At 36.4% G+C, this 21,511-nt stretch overlaps 1 protein-coding gene across 2 annotated transcripts in view; it reads right to left on the minus strand.

The window, feature by feature from the left end:
- Positions 1-13,402, minus strand: part of Ts (Thymidylate synthase) — a 24,380-nt gene extending 10,978 nt beyond the window's left edge. Inside the window, exons 1-3 of one of the 2 annotated variants that reach the window (XM_081739091.1) lie at positions 13,124-13,402; positions 12,483-12,643; positions 819-1,177 (exon numbers count right to left, since the gene is read on the minus strand). In XM_081739091.1, the coding sequence (XP_081595217.1) occupies positions 819-840 (22 nt within the window). In that variant the 5' untranslated portion in view covers positions 841-1,177; positions 12,483-12,643; positions 13,124-13,402. The remainder of the gene's footprint in view (positions 1-818; positions 1,178-12,482; positions 12,644-13,123) is intronic. The other variant, XM_081739090.1, reaches the window with a different exon arrangement.
- Positions 13,403-21,511: the final 8,109 nt, after the last annotated feature.

Genomic DNA, 21,511 nt, shown 5'->3' on the forward strand with positions numbered 1-21,511 from the left:
GGGTGTCTACTAAAATTCCAAAATTAAATTTCGTAACTTTTTCGTGACCTTTTCTTTACCAAACCATAAAATTTCGAAAGATTCAAAAACTAATAACAGTGCCTATATTTTTTAGCACTTATCCAGGCAGTTTCATAGAGCGATACAAACTTCGTGTCTTTTCACAGTTGAACTGGTTAGATGCGTAGGTGATTTAGGCGATGCGACTTGCATCGACACTGCTCAATCATGGCAGTTGAAGGACAATCTCAAGAGCGAATTAGGCCGAATTTTCATGCATGCGATAGAACCGTGCTTTGCTTGCGATTTAGTGATGTCTAAACTCGACCCTAGACATTTTTGGTGGTGAATTTTGACGTTTTATAGAACAAGATATTAAATTCTCCACTTATATTTGTACAGATAAAAAATCGTGACCCAAAAGCTAAATTTCGTGACTTTTTCATGACTTTCGTGACCGATAGACACCCTGTCTGATCATTAATTCAACCTATCTTTGAACGGAGTTTGGATGATTCAACTTATCTTTGAACAAAGTTTGGATATCCCTCTCCAAGTTCATTCAATTATTGTGAATATTGTCGTTTCTTACAAAATACTTCGGAAAGACAGGAGACACATGCGGCTATCTATTGATTAGAGCTTCTTTAAACTCACCTTAAGATAAATCCTTTCGTTACTCATTTTTTTTCTTTTATCTCAGCAGGTACAAGAGAAGACTAGTAATATTACAGGTAAATTTTTATGAAATATTGTGAAAAAGAAGTTGAACATTGAATGTTTAAGCTATTTGAATTTTACCTCTAATTTCAACGTACCATTTCTCAGACTGAACCGCATCTGACCTCCAAAAAGGGAATAAGTGCCTGTTCCTGTTCGGTCGCTTCTGCGAACTCCACGATTGATGACTTTATGAATAACTGACAAATACTGATACTCTTCATGGATATCATCATCTTCGTCGCCCTGTCCTGTAGTCACTGCTCACTTGGTCGCTTTCGGGCGACTCAAAATCGGATTCACTGCTTTTCGTTTCTGTAGAGTACTCTGTGTCTCCCCCTGCGTCAACCGCTCTCGTATCTTCCTTCTCTGGTATCTTGCCATCCGGAAACTCCACTTCTGCGTCTCCACTGGTAATATACTTAGTACTCATTATTTATTACTGAGTAAACGCCACCTTTAAATAAACATAATTTAAAATTAGTACATGGGAAGTAAGGTTGCTAGCCATCCCGATTTCACGGGACGGAGCAGTCGATTTTTTGCATTGTCCCGTGTCCCACTTTGGCCACTTTCTACCAAAAAAAAAAATCATACGAGGGTCACTACGAAAGTTTTGAGATACGCATTGTTGTGGCACAGTATTTGAATTCCAACAATTGCGTTCGGTAGTGGTATCCAGAGCGAAGAAGCGAAGCAAGTTTCAACTCGCCTCGCTTATCGGCGTGGCCGTATCGCCTTTACTTGTTTGTTGATGTGAGCAGTATTCGGCTGTCTAGAATGGAGCTGGAAAGAGAACATTTTCGGGCAATGATCCTTTACCAGGGTATGAAAAAACCCGGGTTTTTCTGAAAAAGCCCAACCCACCTGGGTCCATATGGGTTTTTCGGGTATTTTCGGGTTTAATTGGGTTTTATCAAAATATTTCAATGTCTTTGGGGTAAAAGTGTTAAAATGTGATTTATATATCAAGATTATCATTGTCACAACTTGCAACAATTTTCTATTCATTGCTTTTTTGAAAAAAAAAATGGCAGCCATTTCGAAATTTTACGTTGGATCATCGCCAAAATATACATAGCTAATTTAGAGTATCTCGTGCTTCTACTCTAAAAATTTCGACTTAAAAGACCGAAAATTGCGCTTTGTAGCGTGCATACCCGCTATTTTGAAAAAAAGAAAAAGTTACCATTTTGAAATTTTACGTTGGTATGCCGCCAAAATCTAAACAGGAAATTTAGTGTGTCTCGTGCTTGTTCTCTGAAAATTTACATTTAAAAGACCGGACGTGATTCCCTTTAGTATGTGTGGTACAAGCAGACGAACGAACAAATGCAGATTGAATCATCCCAAAAGCCTCAGTGACATTTGCCAAATATGAACGCCAAATATATTAATTTAACAGCGTAAAATAAATGTTTTTTATTGTTGAAGTTCACTTTCGATACCTGGTGCGTTCAATTACGGGAATTTTCCGAGCACTTGTTGCAAGAGGGATCTTTCCAGAAAATTAATTTAAGACCATTAAGAAAGATATAATTCATATTTTATAAAATAAACTAGCTTTTGGCTAGCTGGGGGCTCCCAGCCCCAGACCCCCGAATTTGCTCGCCCTACGGCCTCGCATTTCTTATCAAATGACCTTTGCATCAACAGTGAATTTCGTGAACTTGCTCTTCAAATTTCCTGAATCTGCCCACCCGGGAGCATCGCCTCCCCCCCCCCCCCACACACACACTGTCTTTGCTCGGTCTACGGCCTCGCATCTCTTGAACTCACAATTCTATCATTTCTTTTCCTATTTCAACTATTTAAAAGATAAAATTTTGTATCCCAAGAAAACGCCCATTTAAATAAGGAAATTTCTACACCACCCTTTAGACTCCTAAAAATATTAAAAATATTCACTTTTGGCTATTTTCCTGTCGGTTAGTCCCGGAATGCTATAATCATGTCAAATTTCATCATTCTAATCATGCCGGAAGGGCCTAAACATTTTGGGGTGTAGAAGACGTCCCATATAAATAACATGGGAAAGGTTTTTCGTTTCCCCATAAAACCACTCTATGGTTGGAAATTTTTATTTCTGATGTTTCACTTAGGTAACGCTTACGAAAACGTACAAGCATACCGAATTTCAAGATTTTATTCAAATTCTAAATACCTAAAACATGAGATTATAAGTTTTAAAAAAAGGACCATTTAAATAACATGGGGAAATTCATCCAATATTTAGACCCCCTCTAAAAATTAAAAATATTCACTTTTGGTAATTTTCCTGTGGGTTTGTCCCGAAAAGCCACAATGATGTCAAATTTAACCATTGTAGCCCTACAGGAAGTGCTCAATAATTTGAGGGTGTAAAAGGTTTTCTATATAAATGACATGGGAAAGATTTTTCAGTTCCCTATAAAACCACTCTAAAGTTGGATTTTTAAATTTTTATTGATTTACTTAGATACTGCTAAGAAAACGTACAAGCATACCGAATTTATTCCAATTCTAAGTACCTAAAACATGAGATTATAGGTCCAAAAAAGGCCTATTTAAATAACGTGGGGAATTTTTTCATCCCCTCTTTAGACCCCCTAAAAATTAAAAATATTCACTTTTGGCAATTTTTCTGTCGGTTAGTCCCGGAAAGCTACCATCATGCCAAATTTAATCATTGTAGCCCTACAGGAAGTGCTCAATAATTTATGTCAGCTCATGTAGTTTTATTAGGATGTTTCAGAATGTCTTAAATGAAATTAAATATCTTCCAACATAAAATAAATAGTTTTATTGTTGAAGTATTCAGTTCCGATGCTTTGTGCGTTTAATTGGGGGAATCTCCCGAGAACTTCTTTCGGGACGTGTTATTTTTTCCCTCCTCCCTCGAAAATGCAGCTCCCTTTACTGTACATCGAAACTTCCACTAGTACGAAAGTTCGAATTCAGTACTTGAAATAGTAAGCTGTACGTAGTTCGGAATTCTGAGCATCGAGTTTTTTAAATTTGACGAATTTTTATGCTATGGTTAGTGTTGATTCTACAGAATGCTTATTTGAAGAGTACCTACAAATAACTGCACTAAACTGTAGTTGTTCGAAAACTAAATTTTACTTAAGAATACTTGTGTTACCATCAAAGGTAAGAAATAATACTAATAGTTTTACTAATGCACTACATGTTTACTGGTAGTACCGGCATCTATGACTTTAAATGCGTCAAACGTATGAGGGACAACGTCCCTCGGCGTCGCCGAGTTGGTGAGCACACTATTCACGGAAAGTATTTTCTAAAACACAAAATTGCATTTTTTTCCTTCAAATAGACTATAAGCATAATCCATACATTAATTTGTTACTTAATTATCTCAAGCTAAGGTAAGGTTTTTATTTTATTTATTCAGTGTATTCAGAACTTTATAAAGGTCTTATGTTGAATGTTGTATACCTTAACGGGAAAGCATTCAATTCGCCCAAGGAAAGTCCAAAATCTGATAAAAATCACTTTCAATGTGATCACCTTGGTTGTATCAATAATATATTAACAAAAAGCTCAAAAACCCAGGTGGGTCCAACCCGAAAAAACCCGGTGGGTTTTTTTCGGGCTGGGCCCACTTGGGCAAACCCTGTCCTTTACGATTTCAAAAGTGGTTTGAACGAGACACACAGCCTTGACCGTTTGCAGGGGGCATTTGGGGACCTTGCTCCTTCCCGTGCTATAATTTTTCGGTGGTTTGGTGAATTCAGAAGAGGCCGGACATCGCTTAAAGATGAGAGAGCTGGACGTTCGGCAACAGCTGTGTCAGATGAAAACATTGCCGCTGTGGAACAAATGATTCGAGAAAATCCTCGAACAACTTTCAAGGACATTGAATCTATAGTGAACATTGGATCGCCAGCAGTAACAAAAATTCTTCATGATCATCTTCGGCTTAGGAAGGTTTCATCTCGTTGGGTGCCTTACATTTTGACTGAACAGCAGAAGCGCATGTGTGTGGAATTGTGTGAAGAAATGCTTGCAAGATTTGATGGAGGCAATTCTCGACGCGCCTCTGACATTGTTACTGGTGATGAGACTTGGATCTATCAATATGACCCTGAAAATAAACACCAGTCTACAGTTTGGATCTTTTTGCAGACAAAAATCCACCCACGAAAGTGAAGCGACCGCGAAGTGTGGGGAAGATGATGGTCACAACTTTCTTCTTCAAATCTGGCCATGTTGCAACTGTTCCACTTGAAGAACAAAGGACTGTTACTGCTCAGTGGTATTCAGTTTGCCTAACAAAAGTGTTCCAGAAGCTTCGGGAACGGCGTCCAAGAACTGGATTGCGTGGGATCCTGCTTCATCATGACAACGCGTCCGCACACACGGTCAAGATCACAATTCAGTTTTTAGAATCTACGGAGATCAAACTTATGACTCATCCGTCGTATAGCCCTGACCTGGCCCCGTGTGATTTTTTACTGTTCCCCAGGACCAAAGATCGCATGCGTGGGAAGAAATTTTGCAGCCCTAAAGAAGCTGTAGTGGCTTACGAGAATGAACTTTCAACACTTGGAGAAAAAGACTGGCAGCACTGCTTCCAAAAGTGGTTTTCGAGGATGCAAAAGTGTGTACAGTGTAATGGTGAATACTTTGAGAAAATGTACTGTAAGTGTTAAATCGATTTTAAGTATGTAAGTTATTTCACATCTCAAAACTTTCGTAGTGACCCCCGTATCAGATAGTTTTCATGAAATACTGATATCAAAGACCTAATTTTGAAAATATACGCTCCTGTGCACCAAATAACGACATTGCATGACACGAGTGCCTAAGGCTATATACTTATTTCAGTAACTTACTATTTTGCGATAAATTACGTTTAAATACATGTGTTTAATGTATAAAATCGGCCAAAGGTTTCAACCAAGCCTCTTATCTTTCTCTGTGGCATAAAAATTCCAATTGTAAATTTACATACCCTATGGAACAAAAATATTACCGCCACTGCACAGATAAAAAATGCAGATTCTCAGTTAAAATTAAAGACTGCGACATTATACTTCCTAATATCTCATCATCTTATAAAATGTGAAATGCATTTTCTCGCATTCTTCTGAACTTTCAAGCATACCCATCACTTATTATTTGAAAATTTATAATTATTTACAGTTAACGAAATAATTAGTGAAATAAGATTATGTTTAAGTTTTTACAATAATGAAACAACCGACAATATACATAGAAATAAGGTATTATATATATATATTTGCTGATAAACATTTTGTATGAACTGACGAAACGGGCTTAAGTCAAGAAATCAATTTCAAATTAGCCCAAACAAACTTCGAAATATTTCGATATAAGCCCTTCAAATCGACAAAACGTTATGAAAAATCGCTTAAGACACATTGTTCATTGCACCCTGATATACGTCCATAATATATAAACAAAATAGTTTTTTCTGATTAATAATGTATTACAAAGTGCAAACGACCAAAAAGTGACTTAAGCCCTTTCACACATGCACCAAGATATACTTGCACAAAGGGATGGCCATTGTAACGCATCTTTTAAGGAATGGTGAAAACAGAGGGAGCGAAACCATTAAGGCAGAGCCACAGGAGCGGGTACTTTTCTAGTTTTGTATTACGTTCAGTCGAATCAACTTGGGACCACCAAATAATAATAAGGGCATAATTTGTTTATTCTAAAGAAACAATCACCAACTGCTCTAAATTTTATTCTTATTAGTGACTTTCAGTTTTATTTCCATCATGATGGCACTGCTAAAGAAAGCGAATTCTATCACATCACAAATAACTAGACTCTTTGCTTACACTAATTTTAATGCCCTACAAGTTCTTGTTTCAGGAGAAAATGCGGAAGCCGATACAAGTGACAACGTGTACGACAAAGGCTTACGTTGCCATTATTCAAAAAGCTTAAAATAAAAAATAAGAAAACCCTAACGCCTTAAAAGATCGCACTTGTCAACTTTTCCTTTATATAACGGTAGCTGAGAGTAATCGCCATAAACATAGGCTTAAGTAGTTCTTTATAAAAATTGACACTTGATGTATTGAGCTTCTGCTAACAGCTAATTAATTCCCCTCTCTCTATGAAACCCGCACTACGAAACCCCGATGACAGAACTTTTTCTGTCTTTCTGCGATGAGCTTCTGTAAGTCAAAAATTTTCTGCAGGAATTCTGCAAAAATTTTCTGTAGAAGAAACACTTATGATCGTTAAAAATATGCTTTACGCGACATAAACAGTTCAAACTATATTTATGCGAGTCGTCCGTGCATTTAAGACATCTACACTTAGCAGGAATCTGTTGGCTATTTTCTTTTCCTCTGACAATTTTCCTGCACAGGTGCGGCAAACTTTCTGCTATCACATCGCAGATCGCGCTATGTTCTGCTATGGGGTATGACACTCTTGAACCACCCAACCGATCTTGATCAAATTTTCAACATAGATGAGGTTCGGGCCTGGGATGGTTTATATCGTTTCACTTTGATGGTGCAACTTAGGGGAGAAGGGAAGATATATAAAAATGAACGATATTAGTCGAGATGCAAAAAAAAAAGCCGGCTTTTTAGAATCGATGGTTTTTTGCACATAAAAGCCGGCTTTTTCGAAAAAAAACGGGAATTTTGGAAATTTTGGCATTTTTCATTTTCATGATTTTTCTATCTAAATAGCTTTCTTATAGTATACTATATAGTTAAATAAGATTTCATGACCTAAATGACATATTTCGCTCTGGAATTCATCATCACGGATGGAGCACGGGTTTTATGAATTAAAACAAAGAAAATACGTAGTATTTGAGGACAATTTTAGAGGCTATTTAGCTTTATTTTAACTTCTGAGTTATCGGCAGTTTTTCTTCTCTAGATCATTTCATTTTTAGTCATCTCTGTTTCGTTTCTTAGAGCTTAGTACTCTAGCCTCTAGCACATAATTAAACTTATGTTTTTCAATATATCCATCAGAGCGTACGTCTTTCAATATATCGGCCAGGATTCACAGTACACGCAGTATCTCTAATTCACAGATGGAATTAAGAAAAAAAATTGTCAAAATGGTCGAATGCGGGGTTTAATCCCGGACTTCCCGATACAAGCGCAAAAGCTTACCACTCATTCATGCTTATTGTGCAGTTGTGCTTAGCTTAAATGTATTCTCTCTATGGCCTATGGAATCCGAAGGTTCAATGTCGCGTTCACAAAAGCTCTCCATTGACTTCTGTCCTAACCGAATTCGATCCAGTTTCTACTCTGTATTCCTATTTCTGCAAAATCCATCTTAATACTGCCCTCCCATCTGCGCCTAGGTCTTCCTAATGGACGCTTTCCGATTGGGTTTCCAATTAAAATTTCGAAAACGTTCCTACTTTCTTTCATTCTGACTACACGACTGCCTACCTGAGTCTCCTAGATTTGATGGCAAGATGGATTACCAAACAATGTTTGATAAACGATATAAATTATGTAGTTCCTTGTTATGAAGTTTACGCCATTCTACATTCCCGTTTCTCCTGGGTCCAAATATTCGAGTCAGGATTTTATTCTCAAATACTTTCAGTCTGCAATCTTCCCTCAGCGTATGCGACCATGTCTCATCCATAAAGCACAAGAGGCATGATTTTAAGCTTTAAATTTCAGTCGACATTTAATTTCTTCGTGAATATGATTTTGGTATGTTAATATTGATCCTAGATATTTGAAAGTATCCACTTTTTTGAAAGTATTATTTGATACTTTAGCGCATCCATAATTTGTCGTATTACGATCCCGGTGAACTTCTAAGTATTTAGTTTTCTCTGCATTTAGTTCTAAACTAATGTCGCTGCAAGCGTTTAATAAAGCTTCTGTAGTTCTTTCGATTGTTCTATCAGATTTACATCATCAGCACACGCCATAATCTGGTGAATACAGCTCTAGGCCCTGGTTGCTATCTTTGATTTTCCTTATAGCGTACTCCAGAACAAAGTTGAATAATAACGGCGATGACGCATCTCCTTGTTTCAGGCCATTCTCAACGTGAAGTTCGTGGAGAATTTTTCTAATCGGACTTTACTCTGGAATTTATTTAAATACATTTTAATTGATGTAACTAGCTTTTTCGGTACTCCAAATTCTGTACGAATGTTGTACTATGTTTCCCTTCTAACCGAGTCATAAGCCTTTCTAAAATGAACAAACAGTTGATGGTAATACTGGGTAATATATTCCCATTTCTTTTCGGGTGTTTGTCGAATGGTAAATATCTGGTGGATAGTTGATCGATTTCCTTTAATCCACACTGATAATCTCCACAACAATTTCATCTGCGTATGGGATCAATTTTGTTAATAGTTTATAGGATGTTGACAAGAGAAATGCCTCGATAATTATTAGTCGGTTTTGTCGCCTTTCTTGTGAATTAGAACACTATTGATTCTTTCCACTCTTCTTAAATGTATTCCGTAGTTTTTCTTTTCTGGAAAAAAAAAAATCTCTTGTTAAAAATTCAGAAATCTTCAGGACTGGGTAAACCGTGATGGTGGTTATATATTCTAGAGCCTAGGAAACCACACGCTCAGATGAACAGGCTATCACGCATATGATCCGTGAACAGAAAATTCGGCACTTTCCCGATTCTGAACAAGCTTAAGAAACAGGCAGTGCACTACAGAATTCGGAATTTTACCGATTATGCAGGTTCGAAGCACCTGATAGGTGGTAACAGTATTACGTATGTAATCAATGAACGAAAAATTTGTTCGAAATATTCATACAATGTATATGAAACTTAAAACTTAACTGAAAAATATCAAGAATGTATAGAACCAACCGAAATGAAGCTCTTGATGTGCAGCCTTTAAGAGTATCACATAAATGTATTTCTCTTATTTTTTTTTACTTTATTTTGTTTCAAAAAGAAGGTTGTGATATTTTGAAGAAAAAATACTACATACGATTTTGCTAGTTATTTGTGTATTCTTTCTAATGTACTTACTTTTGTATGTAAGAGGTTAAAAATTACACACATTGGTTAATCCTTTGGAATTCATAAAGTATGTATGTTAAAAATTAAAATTGTTTGAAAAATCTTTTAAAAATTCATGGTTTATTTTAGAGGTTTTATATTATCTACATCAACCAATAATTAAATGAGTTTTTGTGTTGTAGAGAAGCGAAACAAAGTCTGCTTTATCAATTTAAAGCAAAATTTTGAAAAAAAGCACAAAATTACCCAAGCAAAAAAGCGAAGCAGAAAAAAACCGAATTTTTTCCCAAAAAAGCCTGTTTTTTTCTAAGCCCTTGCATCTCTAAGAGGAACTAACATTATAGCACTATATAATAGGCTAGAAGTAAAACCTGTGTGAAATTCCCTTTTTGGTTATTCATAATGTTCCATGTTGCTCTTAGTTTTTACCCCAGTAACATTCCTATTTACCCATTCGCTATGTTCTTCCTTACCTTAAATTTTTTAAAAACTCAATTTAAAATTCAAAATGGTAATCGATTAGCAGGTACTGTTTTCATATGTGATGACCCTAACTTCATACTAATATAGTAAGTTTCATTCTGGCTTTTATATCTTGTGATACAGCAGTCTTTAAATGACCCCATTACAAAGCTTTCTCACCACTCTTTTGCGATGTATTTTTGTAAAATTTAGTACTTTCCCCATTTTTACAGATTGCATTATAGTTTTACTATACAAAGAAAAAGGATCAAATCTACATGGCTTTCCTATTTTTCTACAGTATACTATTAGGAAATTAGTTATTTTGAACGTACATATTTTTCCCCCTTAACTCCTAATTATCCCTACTTTCCCTAATTATATTGCTGCTTACATTGACCTCTTAAATTTTTCCTATTCCCTCCAGGGTAATTATTTTGTCATAAATAATTTTATGTTTGATCCGTTCCCACTTGTGCTTGACCTGCAATTGACACTTTTGGTTCTAATTGCTTTTCTATCTCTGCCATTTGTATACTACACGGTTCTACTTTAATTTCTTTCTCCACCTTTTCTCATGATTCCTTACGTTTATTACTAATCTTGTTTTACTCTTTCCTGAAATAAATATTTCCTTACTTTCCCGAATCACTCTCGGTCGAATTTCCTATTTTTATAGGTCTCTAAGTTTTTCTATCAAACCTGAAGCTATTATTATTATTTTATCCAGTATGTCCGAATCAAACTTACCAATCAATGCTAACATGTGATGAAAAAAGTTTATTGTAAGTTCACCTTTTCGCAACCTATCGCGAATTATTATTATTTTGTCTAAATTGAAAGTCGAGTTCCTAGATTCTTAAATTAATTCCGTCTTTAACTAATCATATGGAGTATCCAGATGTCCTTTTGAGGGAAAAAAAAAAATCGCTGAATACTTGAATCGGAAGTCGAGCTCAGGCTGCCTCATGACAAATTGGGCTTATAACAATGATTAGGAATCAACCTAATGAACTATATCAAACCAGATTTCTCTACCTAAATGATATTGGTATAGGTGTGCCAAAAAAGACACCCCTTTTACCAATCCAGCACTGCTAGGTATATAGTCTCTCGACGAAAAGAAAAATTAGACTCATGTTTAATTTACAATCGGGACTTAATGATCTCTTAGTAAACATTGAGAAAATGATTTACATGTTTCGCAGTGACACGTGTGTGCAAGGAATATATTTATCTAAGTGATCTGTGTTTGATGGTGGTGATGACTCCTCTTGAACCTGGTAAAGGCTTTTCTTCTGTTGTTGGCGGATTCGGTTTGATACCAAGTTTCCTGAAATCAGTACTTTAGACTAGAACTACCTAAGAGATTGAAATGCAATCTTTAAGTTTTACGTCCCACGATATGCCGGCTAGGCTAAAGGAGACAATGGTGAGAAATGAATACAATGGTGAAATGAAGAAAGTGGAAAGGAAACAAGAGAACCCGAAGAAACTCACGCACACGGCGATTGTCCACCACAAAGTTCACTTGACGCGAGCTGGGATCGAAACAGAGACCCCATGCACCAGAGGTGAACGCTCTACCACTGAGTCCCCGCTATGCGATGATGAGAAAGGAATGAAATGAAGAGTAGGAGGAAACGGGAGAACCCCGACAAAACACACGCACATAGCGTTTGTCCACAACAAAGTTCACTTGATGGGAGCTGGGATCGAACAACGACATCATGCACTAAAGAGGAACGCTCTACCACTGAGCCACCGCAGCTTCAACTAAGAGTTTAGAAAAGGTCGAGTTCAGAGATAGCGCTGTGGGCTCCGCTGTTCAGCTGTGAAAAGTTAAGGGGTTGGTGTACTAGCAACAGGTAACCAGAGATTGAATGACTTGACTGTCGAAAATCCTGTTTATGAAATATGAGTTTAAATCCCATAATGATGACTTTTAGGCTAAAGCACACGATGATTAAAGCAACTGAGTGATGATGGAAGAATTGGTAGAATGAGAAAGTGGGAGGACAAGAAAACCCACGGGCACGTTGTTCACCACAAACTTACTTGGCCGGGGATCGAAACAGGGACACCACGCACAGGACGTAAGCGCTATGTCACTGAGCCACCGCCCCCCCCCCCAATTGATGCATACACAATATGACATGACGTAAATGTATAGTACCGTACATATAAACAAAATAAATCACACTCGTAGGTACAATGCTATTCTCTTCCGCCTTGTCTGAAAGATTCGACTACACTTATTACATATTTTTACATCGTGAAAGCAGTATTTTTCCACAATCATCGTTCACCTGTATACCCACCATTATTGACGCGCCACCTTACTGCGCTCCTGCCTTGACTAGGTTAGATTCGTGCTTTTTCACTGGCCAGCTAGCAGAGGCTGGCTGGTAGTTTTTGCGTGTCTTCTTGAAGTGAATCTGCCAACGGGGGACGCAAGTGCGGTACGACCTAAAAATGATTGCTGAAGTAAAAAAAAAAAAAAAATAAAAAAATGGAGAAAGAAGTATACATTTCATGAATTTATGTATGGATCCTTACAATCAATCTGCATACCAACTTGATTATAGAAGTATTGCAAAGGTGTGTCAGACGCAAAGTATGTAATTTTATACCATATAGTTTATCCCCTGCCGCTGACGCTCCTACTCGTAAGTACGCACCCTAGTGGGGATCCTAATGCTGCGCTCTTACCCTGACTGTTAGATAGCATTTGTGCTTTCAACGACACCCTAACACACGTTGGTTGGTGTCCTTCAGTTGATTCGCTTTGTGCTAAGAGAATTTAATTTTATCACTGTTACCATGTTCTCCTAACATAAGAAAGACCAAAATTTTAACTAGCACTTCCATTTCCTTGCCGAAATATTCTGAATGTAGACCCTCAAATTTCCAACCACAAATGAAATTGTAACTTTAGCTTTGTAAGTTTTGGTTTCCTTACCTAAAATTAATCCGATAACAAGATTTGATCCCTTGGTATTCTATCTCGTCACACAAAGGAACACACTTTACTTATTTCAGCCTAAGTTCACTACACTCATAGAGTAATGTAATTCAACGTGTAACTGCATTCCTCATACAGTTAACAGTTACCGCCTTCACAACGCTAATTTCTTAGGAAATGCGTAATACCAACTTTGCAACCAATGACAACTCTATGATATTCATTTTGAAATCTGGCGGGGCAGAAACGCGGACGCGCCACTGCTAGCAGAAAATAACAATGCAATGTTTGGCGGCATTTACGAGTTGCCAGGTCATGAGCTCATAGATCTCCCTGCTTAATAACAGATGTTTGCATACTAGTTTATCGGCGTTCTATATTCAAGAAAATTACTCATAAATCAATTATTGAAATAAAGGGCATTGACTTGCTTGTGCAGATGAAGTTTAAACACACCATTCGAAATAATTGGTAAAAAAAATACGATTCTTTCACTATTTTTCTTCACCTAGTTTTAAACAGAAGCATTTCTCGTAGCAATAATAGTATCATCGATATCCTACTGTGTAGCATTTCCCAAGCCATGGCATATCCTATGGCCTTTGTTGTTGATAGAACTTGCTCTATGTCGTAAATCTCTGTTTTTAGCAAGGATGTTATAACATCCTTGTTTTTGTTTCGGAACCATAATTGCGCTCTTCTCTGATTTGTTTGCTACGGCACGACAAGATGCTTATTAAAATGTTTCCTTGTAAAAGCACTATATACTTTTGATGCCATAGAATATTATACGAGATTTTTAGTAGCATATCTGCAACAAGAAATGCTACGATAAATGCTTCCGTCTAAAGCTAGCCTTATTGTCTTCCAAAACATGTGTGCAGGGCGACATGATAATACCCCACTTCAGGGATGCTTTTCCGCTTAGGCACGTACCTAGGGCGCAAAACTGATGGGAGAGAAGGTCAAGCTGTCTTGAACTTCATCGCCCACACAGTACACATCGTTATTATTGTTAAAAAAACAAAAAAAAAAAAAAAAAAAAACAACTGGAAGTAGAGGTAGTGTGTCTGCTACGCGGAATTCGGTAGGTCGAGCATATAGCCCCAAACTCTCGCAGCTCATTCTAAGTCCTGCATGTCTTCAGTCCCACCAGGTGAATTCCGGAATTGTACCTTCTATAAGGCCAAGACAGCTTTGGTGAAAACAAACTATTAACTGTTCTAATAGTAGGGAAAATAAGTGCTTTCTGCTATAAGAAGACAAAAGCCGAGACTGGAAATGATTCCTTGTGCACTTTTTAATTATAGTAATTTGTATTTGTATTTGTATTTGTATTTATTTTCATCCTTTTTCATACAAAATGTTCACAACGTGAACGTATGAGTTGGACACGTCATAAGAACACTGAATGTGTACATATGTATACATTTAGATCTACATGCAATATTAAAATAGTGTGAATTTATGTACAAAAAAGGTACAATTTTTCATTATTCTAATTTACATACATCGATATAAAACAACATAACAGTTAATAAAACCTTACATTATAGATATACAAAATATATATACTTTAAACCTTATTTACTACAGGCGAGATATTCTTCTACAGAATAGAAACAGTACTCGAGTAGGTAGGACTTGACTGCTTTATCGAAACCAGATGTTTTGTTTTTTAAAGTGGAAGGAAGCTTGTTATAAATATTCACTGCCATAGGAAATGTACTATTCTTATGTACTTTTAAACGTGAGGACTCTACATGAAGATCAGACGCTTGTCTTGTATTATGCATATGAATATCTGAGTTCAACCGGAAGCTGCTTGTATCTGTCTGTATATCTTTTCTTACAAATTTTAGAAGTTCATATATATATAAACATGGAAGAGGTAAGATTTCAAGAAATTTAAATAGAGGTTTACAAGAAGTTCGAGGTTTACTTCCGGTCATAAACCTTAAAGCTCTCTTTTGTAAAACGAATATGGAATTTAGCAGTGCAGTAGATCCCCAGAATATAATACCATATTTCAATTTAGAATGAAAAAGTCCAAAATAAGTTGTGAGCAGAACATGCTGACTGACACTATTTCGTAAAAGCTTTAACATGTAACAGGTTTGAGCCAATTTTAGTGATGAGCGCAAGAGTCTTGGTCTTGCAGTTTCTGCAAGAGTCTTGCATGCAAGACCAAGACCAAGACCAAGACCAAGACCAGGAATCCCGATGCAAGACCAAGACCAAGACCAAGGGGTGCAAGACCAAGACCAAGACCAAGACCATACCTGCAAGACCAAGACCAAGACCAAGACTCTTGCGCAAGAGTCTTGCACAAGTATGGTACTACTTGATTTTTTATAGAATGTAAAAAGGAAAGGGAAAAATCATTACATCTTTCACGTGAACTTCTTGGCTCCAGTAAAAATACCGCCGGAGTGAATGTGTTCCCAGTAGTTTATGGAATCTATGTGAGTCGATCTGCTCCTGTAACATATAGCTACAGTATGTCGTTTTTTGAATCGGTTGTTCACGAGACGACCGACAGCATAATTCTATGAATTGTTACAAGCTATAATAACTTCAGTGTCTGATTTACTTTGGTCATCATTTGATCATTCACGACGGTCCATGATTGGATTTTGGGAAATCATACGAAAAATAGTTGTGTCCATAAGAAGTGGATAAGCAAAAATAAACTAGAGCATGTTATGGACACGGTAGCTGAGTGACAGAGCGTTCACCTCTGGTACATGGGGCCCTGGTTCGATCGCAGCTTGCGCTATGTGAGCTTCTTTGGTGAACAAACACCCTGTGCGTGGGTTTTCCCGTTTCCTCGTACTTTCTTCATTCCACCATTTCTCATCATCACTGTTTCCCTTAGCCTCAGTGTAATAAACGCGGTACGTTAAAGTAGATATTTCATTTCACTTCAAAACATATTAGTGGTGTTCTTCTTCCAAAACTAAAGAAATGTAGTATTGAACATCGGCAATTCCGTACACCATAGGTGCCGACTACATGGGTATGGCCCTGGCTCTGAGGTTCAAGCATCCGTTGGAAATTTTTAATGTGTACTTATAAAATTAATATTGAAATAACATGTTCATGACATTGACAAACACTTAGCGCATGTGACCGCAAGTTTGATTTCATAGGTGGATGCTTATACGTTGAATAATTGTTTATCAATATAACTTATAGCTCCCTTAGGTATACGGCATATCTAGGATTCAACGATATAACATTATACAACAATAAATAACCTATATTCACAACTGAGAATGATTTCGTACTTATTTCAAATAACTTGAAGTTTGATGCCGTTATTATGTATTTCTAATGTAGGTCAAAAGTATTTATATAAATTGAGTTTACACAAGACATAGACAGTTGAGTCGTTTTCAGTTTTCACTCAAATTATTCTAAAATATTGGGGCCGCGGTGGCTCAGTGGTAGAGCGTTCAGCTCTGGTGTTTGGGGTCCCGCGTTCGATCCCAGCCCCCGTCAAGTGAACTTTGTGGTGGACAAACACCGTCTGCGTGGGTTTCCTCTGGGTTCTCCCGTTTCCTCCCACTTTCTTCTTTCCACCATTTTAATTCATTTTTGATCATCACCGTCTCCTTTAGCCTAGCCGGCATAATCGTGGGACGTAAAACTCACAAATTTAATTTTACTTCATATTCTAAAATATTAAGAGGTTTAATTATTATTATTATTATTTTAACTTTTTCTCTCTTTTTTGGTCAATATTGCAAAACATATCATCATCGTCATAATAATAGCTATTCTGCCATTATTGGCAGGTCACTTGCTGCAGCTGAGAAGCTTTGATGACTCGTCCTCAGCTAGTCTCTTCATCTTAACGTAGCAATTGTAGCAATTTTCTGTCTTAATATCTTTCTTCAACTACAATCTCCTTCGCCCCCTCCCTCTAGCACGTCCCTCATAATACAGTTCCTCCTCAGCCAATGTCCTCCTCTTGATTACATCTAAAATTCTTCTTTTTTCCCCTACTGCTACTATTTCTAAAACCTTCGCATTCGTTTTCCGTTCAACCCAGCTGATTCTCTCCTTTTTTCTCCATGCCCACATTTGGAAAGTCTAATTGTTTCATCGTTTTGCGTAATGTCCTTGTTTCTGCACCATACAGTACATATTAGAATCACTAAAACAAAATTTCAATGTTTAATTGGGAGTTTGTTCAATACAAAGATGAGCTAATCGTGGTTGGAAAGAAAAAAAAAATCTGACGCCTTTAGAGTGCAAAAGTAAATTTGCATTTTATGGTATTTCAGTAATCTGTGCCGTCTTGGTTTTCTTTCATGCGTCTCACTGTCAGGGATAGCCTCCCCAGTTTGGGAACCAGTGGAGTATTGGATCTGTTAAAACATATAAAAATATTACGAAATGTTGTGATTTATCTTGTAAGTAATGAAGCGTGATCATCCATTGAAAAAAAAAAAAAAAGTAAAGGTCATCGCCTATGTTGTACAGTATCATCACACTTACACGAAGGAAAAATATATTACATTTAGAAACATACATTGTATTTCCCTCACTATTGACGCAATGTATAATTTATTATTCCTTATATCGAGAGTAAAATTTACTTATGAAAATCACAGATTTCTTAAAAGCAAAACTTGCAAGACTCTTGCAAGCAAGACCAAGACTGGGTGTGCAAGACCAAGACCAAGACCAAGACTAGGTGTGCAAGACCAAGACCAAGACCAAGACCGAGGGTTCCAGTGCAAGACCAAGACCAAGACCACATGTGCAAGACCAAGACCAAGACCAAGACCACCCGGGTCTTGGTCTTGGTCTTGCATTTGCTCATCACTAGCCAATTTACTAGATAATTTTTGAATGTGAATTTTCCAATCTAATGTATCTGACACCCAAAGACCAAGAAATTTTATATCCGAGACGTAATTCAACGTTTTGCCGTTAATTGTTACACAAGGGCGTTTTCTTATCTCGTTTTTTACTACGTGAAAGCACATGCACGAAGACTTTGTTGTGTTTAGTATTAGTTTATTTCTATCCATCCAGTCACTGACGGCAGACATGGTGGAATCTACTGCATTACATAACTCAACGTAAGTTTCTCCAGTTACTAATATATTTGTATCGTCAGCATACAGAACAATTTTAGCAGAGTCTAAACATTGTGGCAAATCATTTATATATATTAAAAATAGAATAGGGCCTAAGATGGAACCTTGAGGAACTCCAAATTTTAACTCTTTTGTATCTGAATAACATTTGCTTACTCCCTGAGTTTGACAGTTAATTTCAACAGTTTGCCTTCTGTTGGAAATATACGATTTAAACCACTCATAAGCATTTCCCCTAATACCATAATCTTGCAATTTTTTAAGTAAAATTTGATGATCAATTGTATCGAAAGCTTTGCTAAGATCAAGAAATATGCCGGTTGTATATTTCTTAGCGTTTATTGAATTTAAAGCAGAATAGAGAAAGGAGTAAAGAGCAGTTTCAGTAGACTTATTTGATCTAAAGCCATTTTGAGCAGGAGATATTAAGTTAAAATTATTTAGAAAGCTAACTAGTCTTATATACATAAGTTTTTCAAAAAGTTTAGAGAAGGTAGACAGACATGATATTGGTCTATAGTTCGATGCGAGATCTTTCTTGCCACTTTTATATAAGGGCTTAACAACTGCTAGCTTCAATGCCTCAGGAAAAACGCCACTACTAAAAGAGTTATTTACTATGAAGCATAAGATATCAGCAATTTCATAGGAGCATTGCTTTAGAATTTTATCAGGAACTTCATCATATCCTGAAGAACTCTTATTTTTCATTTTCAGTGTAGTATTTAAGATTTCCTGACTAGTTACTGGGTGCAAGAACAATGATTTTTCGAAAATATCGTTGTGTCTACTAACGTATTGTTTGCTAGGTAGTTTATTGTTCACGTTATTAGTGATGAGCTTTTCCACTTCATTCGTGAAGTAATCGTTAAAAGCATTTGCAATCTCAGTCGGATTTTTAATAATTTTATTTTGGCAAGAAACGCTAGTTATCTTAGAGGAGGGTTTTCGTTCCCCAGATTCTTTCCGAATAATTTGCCATGTAGCTTTCATTTTATTGGAAGCTTTCCCAATGTAAGTATCATTCTCTAACATTTTTGCCTGTTTTATGACCTTATGTAAAACTCGTCTGTACATTTTGTGGTATCGTTTAAACACGGGAGTACGGCACCGTCGGGATAGTTGATGTAAATAGCGCATTTTTTCTAGAGAAACCTTTATTCCAAAAGTCTTCCACTTCGAACTGACATTTACCGATTTATTTATCTTAAATTTTTGTTTAGGAAAAGCAATATTAAAATAATGAGTAAATATACATAAAAAGGAATTAAATTGGTCGTTAACATTACATTCAATATAAACATCCTGCCACAACTCAGTTTTCAACAAGTATCTGAAATATGCTACGTTAGTGGGTGTAAATGAACGCCGTTCAGACCATTCCACGCCCACGTTCGTATTCTTATTAATTATTTCTGTGTAAAAATAGAGAAGTTGAGCATTATGATCAGAATAGCCTAGGTTTAGTACATCAATATGAGATACGAAATCATCACGTGGAATTATAATTTGGTCAAGAGCAGAGATTCTTGTTTTGCCTATTCTGGTAGGAGTATTGACGATAGGTTTCAGATTAAATGATGTGCAGAGCGAAATGAGATCTTCTTTTTCTTTGCTATTATTTAGTAAAAAATCAATATTAATATCACCACAAATTACTAACGACTTTTTAGAGGACGAGAATTCCGATATAAGCCTTTCTAATTTATTCAAAAAGTCATTGACATTACTGTCTGGCGTGCGATAGAGACAGATAAGTATTAAATTATGATCGCAAAATTCAAGTGCTACAGATTCGAAAGTTTTCTCAACGTTCAATGTAAGGGTATTCCTTAGAATTTTGATACGAATGTCCTCTTTGACGAATATGGCAATACCGCCATGGGATATATTTTTCCTACAATAGTACGCAGATAGTTTAAAACCTGTGAGTGAAATTGTTTCTATTTCTTCTTTATTCAGCCAGTGCTCCGATATACACAAAACATCAATTTTACTTAATTCATTTTCCAAAATAATTTTTAATTCGATTATTTTATTTCCTAATCCTTGGACGTTGTGGTGCAGGATTCGGAGACTGGTATTTTTTGACTCACTTACGTCTTCTACTTTTTGATTAGGAACATTACCGGTAGTTATATCTACTGCTTTTAGTAGGGGAGTATTACTTTGGCAACTTACATTATCTACAACATTTAGATCCGAGATACAAGAGGACATACCACAACACACATAACCTATATTACTTTTTTTGTCATAACAATTACAGGAAACTTCTCTATGTTTATTTTGAGGAAGTGAAGTACACGTCATAAATTTCGTTTTTCTGCAGAACTCGTAACCTATAAAAAAGCATTTGCTGCCTCAATAATCCAATCACAGACCCTTTTCTTTCCTTTTGCATTTAGATGTAAGCCGTGACTAGTGTAATCCTGTCTACGCAATGCACCTAAACTAACAAATTTAACATGGCTGTACTTTCTAGAGATTATTTCCTTCACCTGCATATTAAATTCAAATATTGATCTGTTTACACTACCATTCGGCCTATGCGGAAAATCATATCTATAGGGTGTTGACAATACTACTGTTCTAATATTTCTTTTACCTGTGCTTTCAAGTGCTGTTTCTAAAGATACTAACACAAAATTTACGAGAAACCTATAAATGCAGCCTCCGTCTATTAAAACTACTTGCTTGTCACTGAATATGATAAATTGAACATGAACACGATGAAAGAATAAAAAAAGAAACTAACAATTACAATATACTTTTGATGAGTTCAATGTATTATAATTATTAAAAGCGCGCTCAAAATGAACAAAAACAAAGTCAGTTTATGAGAGTTATGGGAAAATCCCTCCCGAACCAAAACTGGCAAGATAGTAACTGAAGGAGGTGAGTGCTCTGGAAATAGTGGGTGGCGTAACCTAGGGCGCCGATAGGTTAATAAATTTAAGAGAGCTACCAGAAGTAATTGGACAGTTCAGTGACAAACGAAGCTTGATTCGAGACGTCTTTTCTTCTCGGAATTCGCATTTGGAATGCAGTTGAGACGCATTCAATAAGTTTTAATTATTAAATAGATAAAAATACTAAAAATGGGAGCAGAAAACCTTTGTGCAATGATATCCATCCTTCTCTTTATTTTCTGCAAATTTCTTTATTTGAGTCTTATTTATTTTATTTTGTTTTTTGTTTTACTTTATTATTTTTTTTTAAAATAAATACATTGCTCCGAAGTTACTGGAACTCTAGAAAAATACAGGGC

This window comes from Thermobia domestica, chromosome 14 (assembly GCF_964235325.1).
Source record: "Thermobia domestica chromosome 14, izTheDome1.hap1.1, whole genome shotgun sequence".
Taxonomy (NCBI): Eukaryota; Metazoa; Arthropoda; class Insecta; order Zygentoma; family Lepismatidae; genus Thermobia; species Thermobia domestica.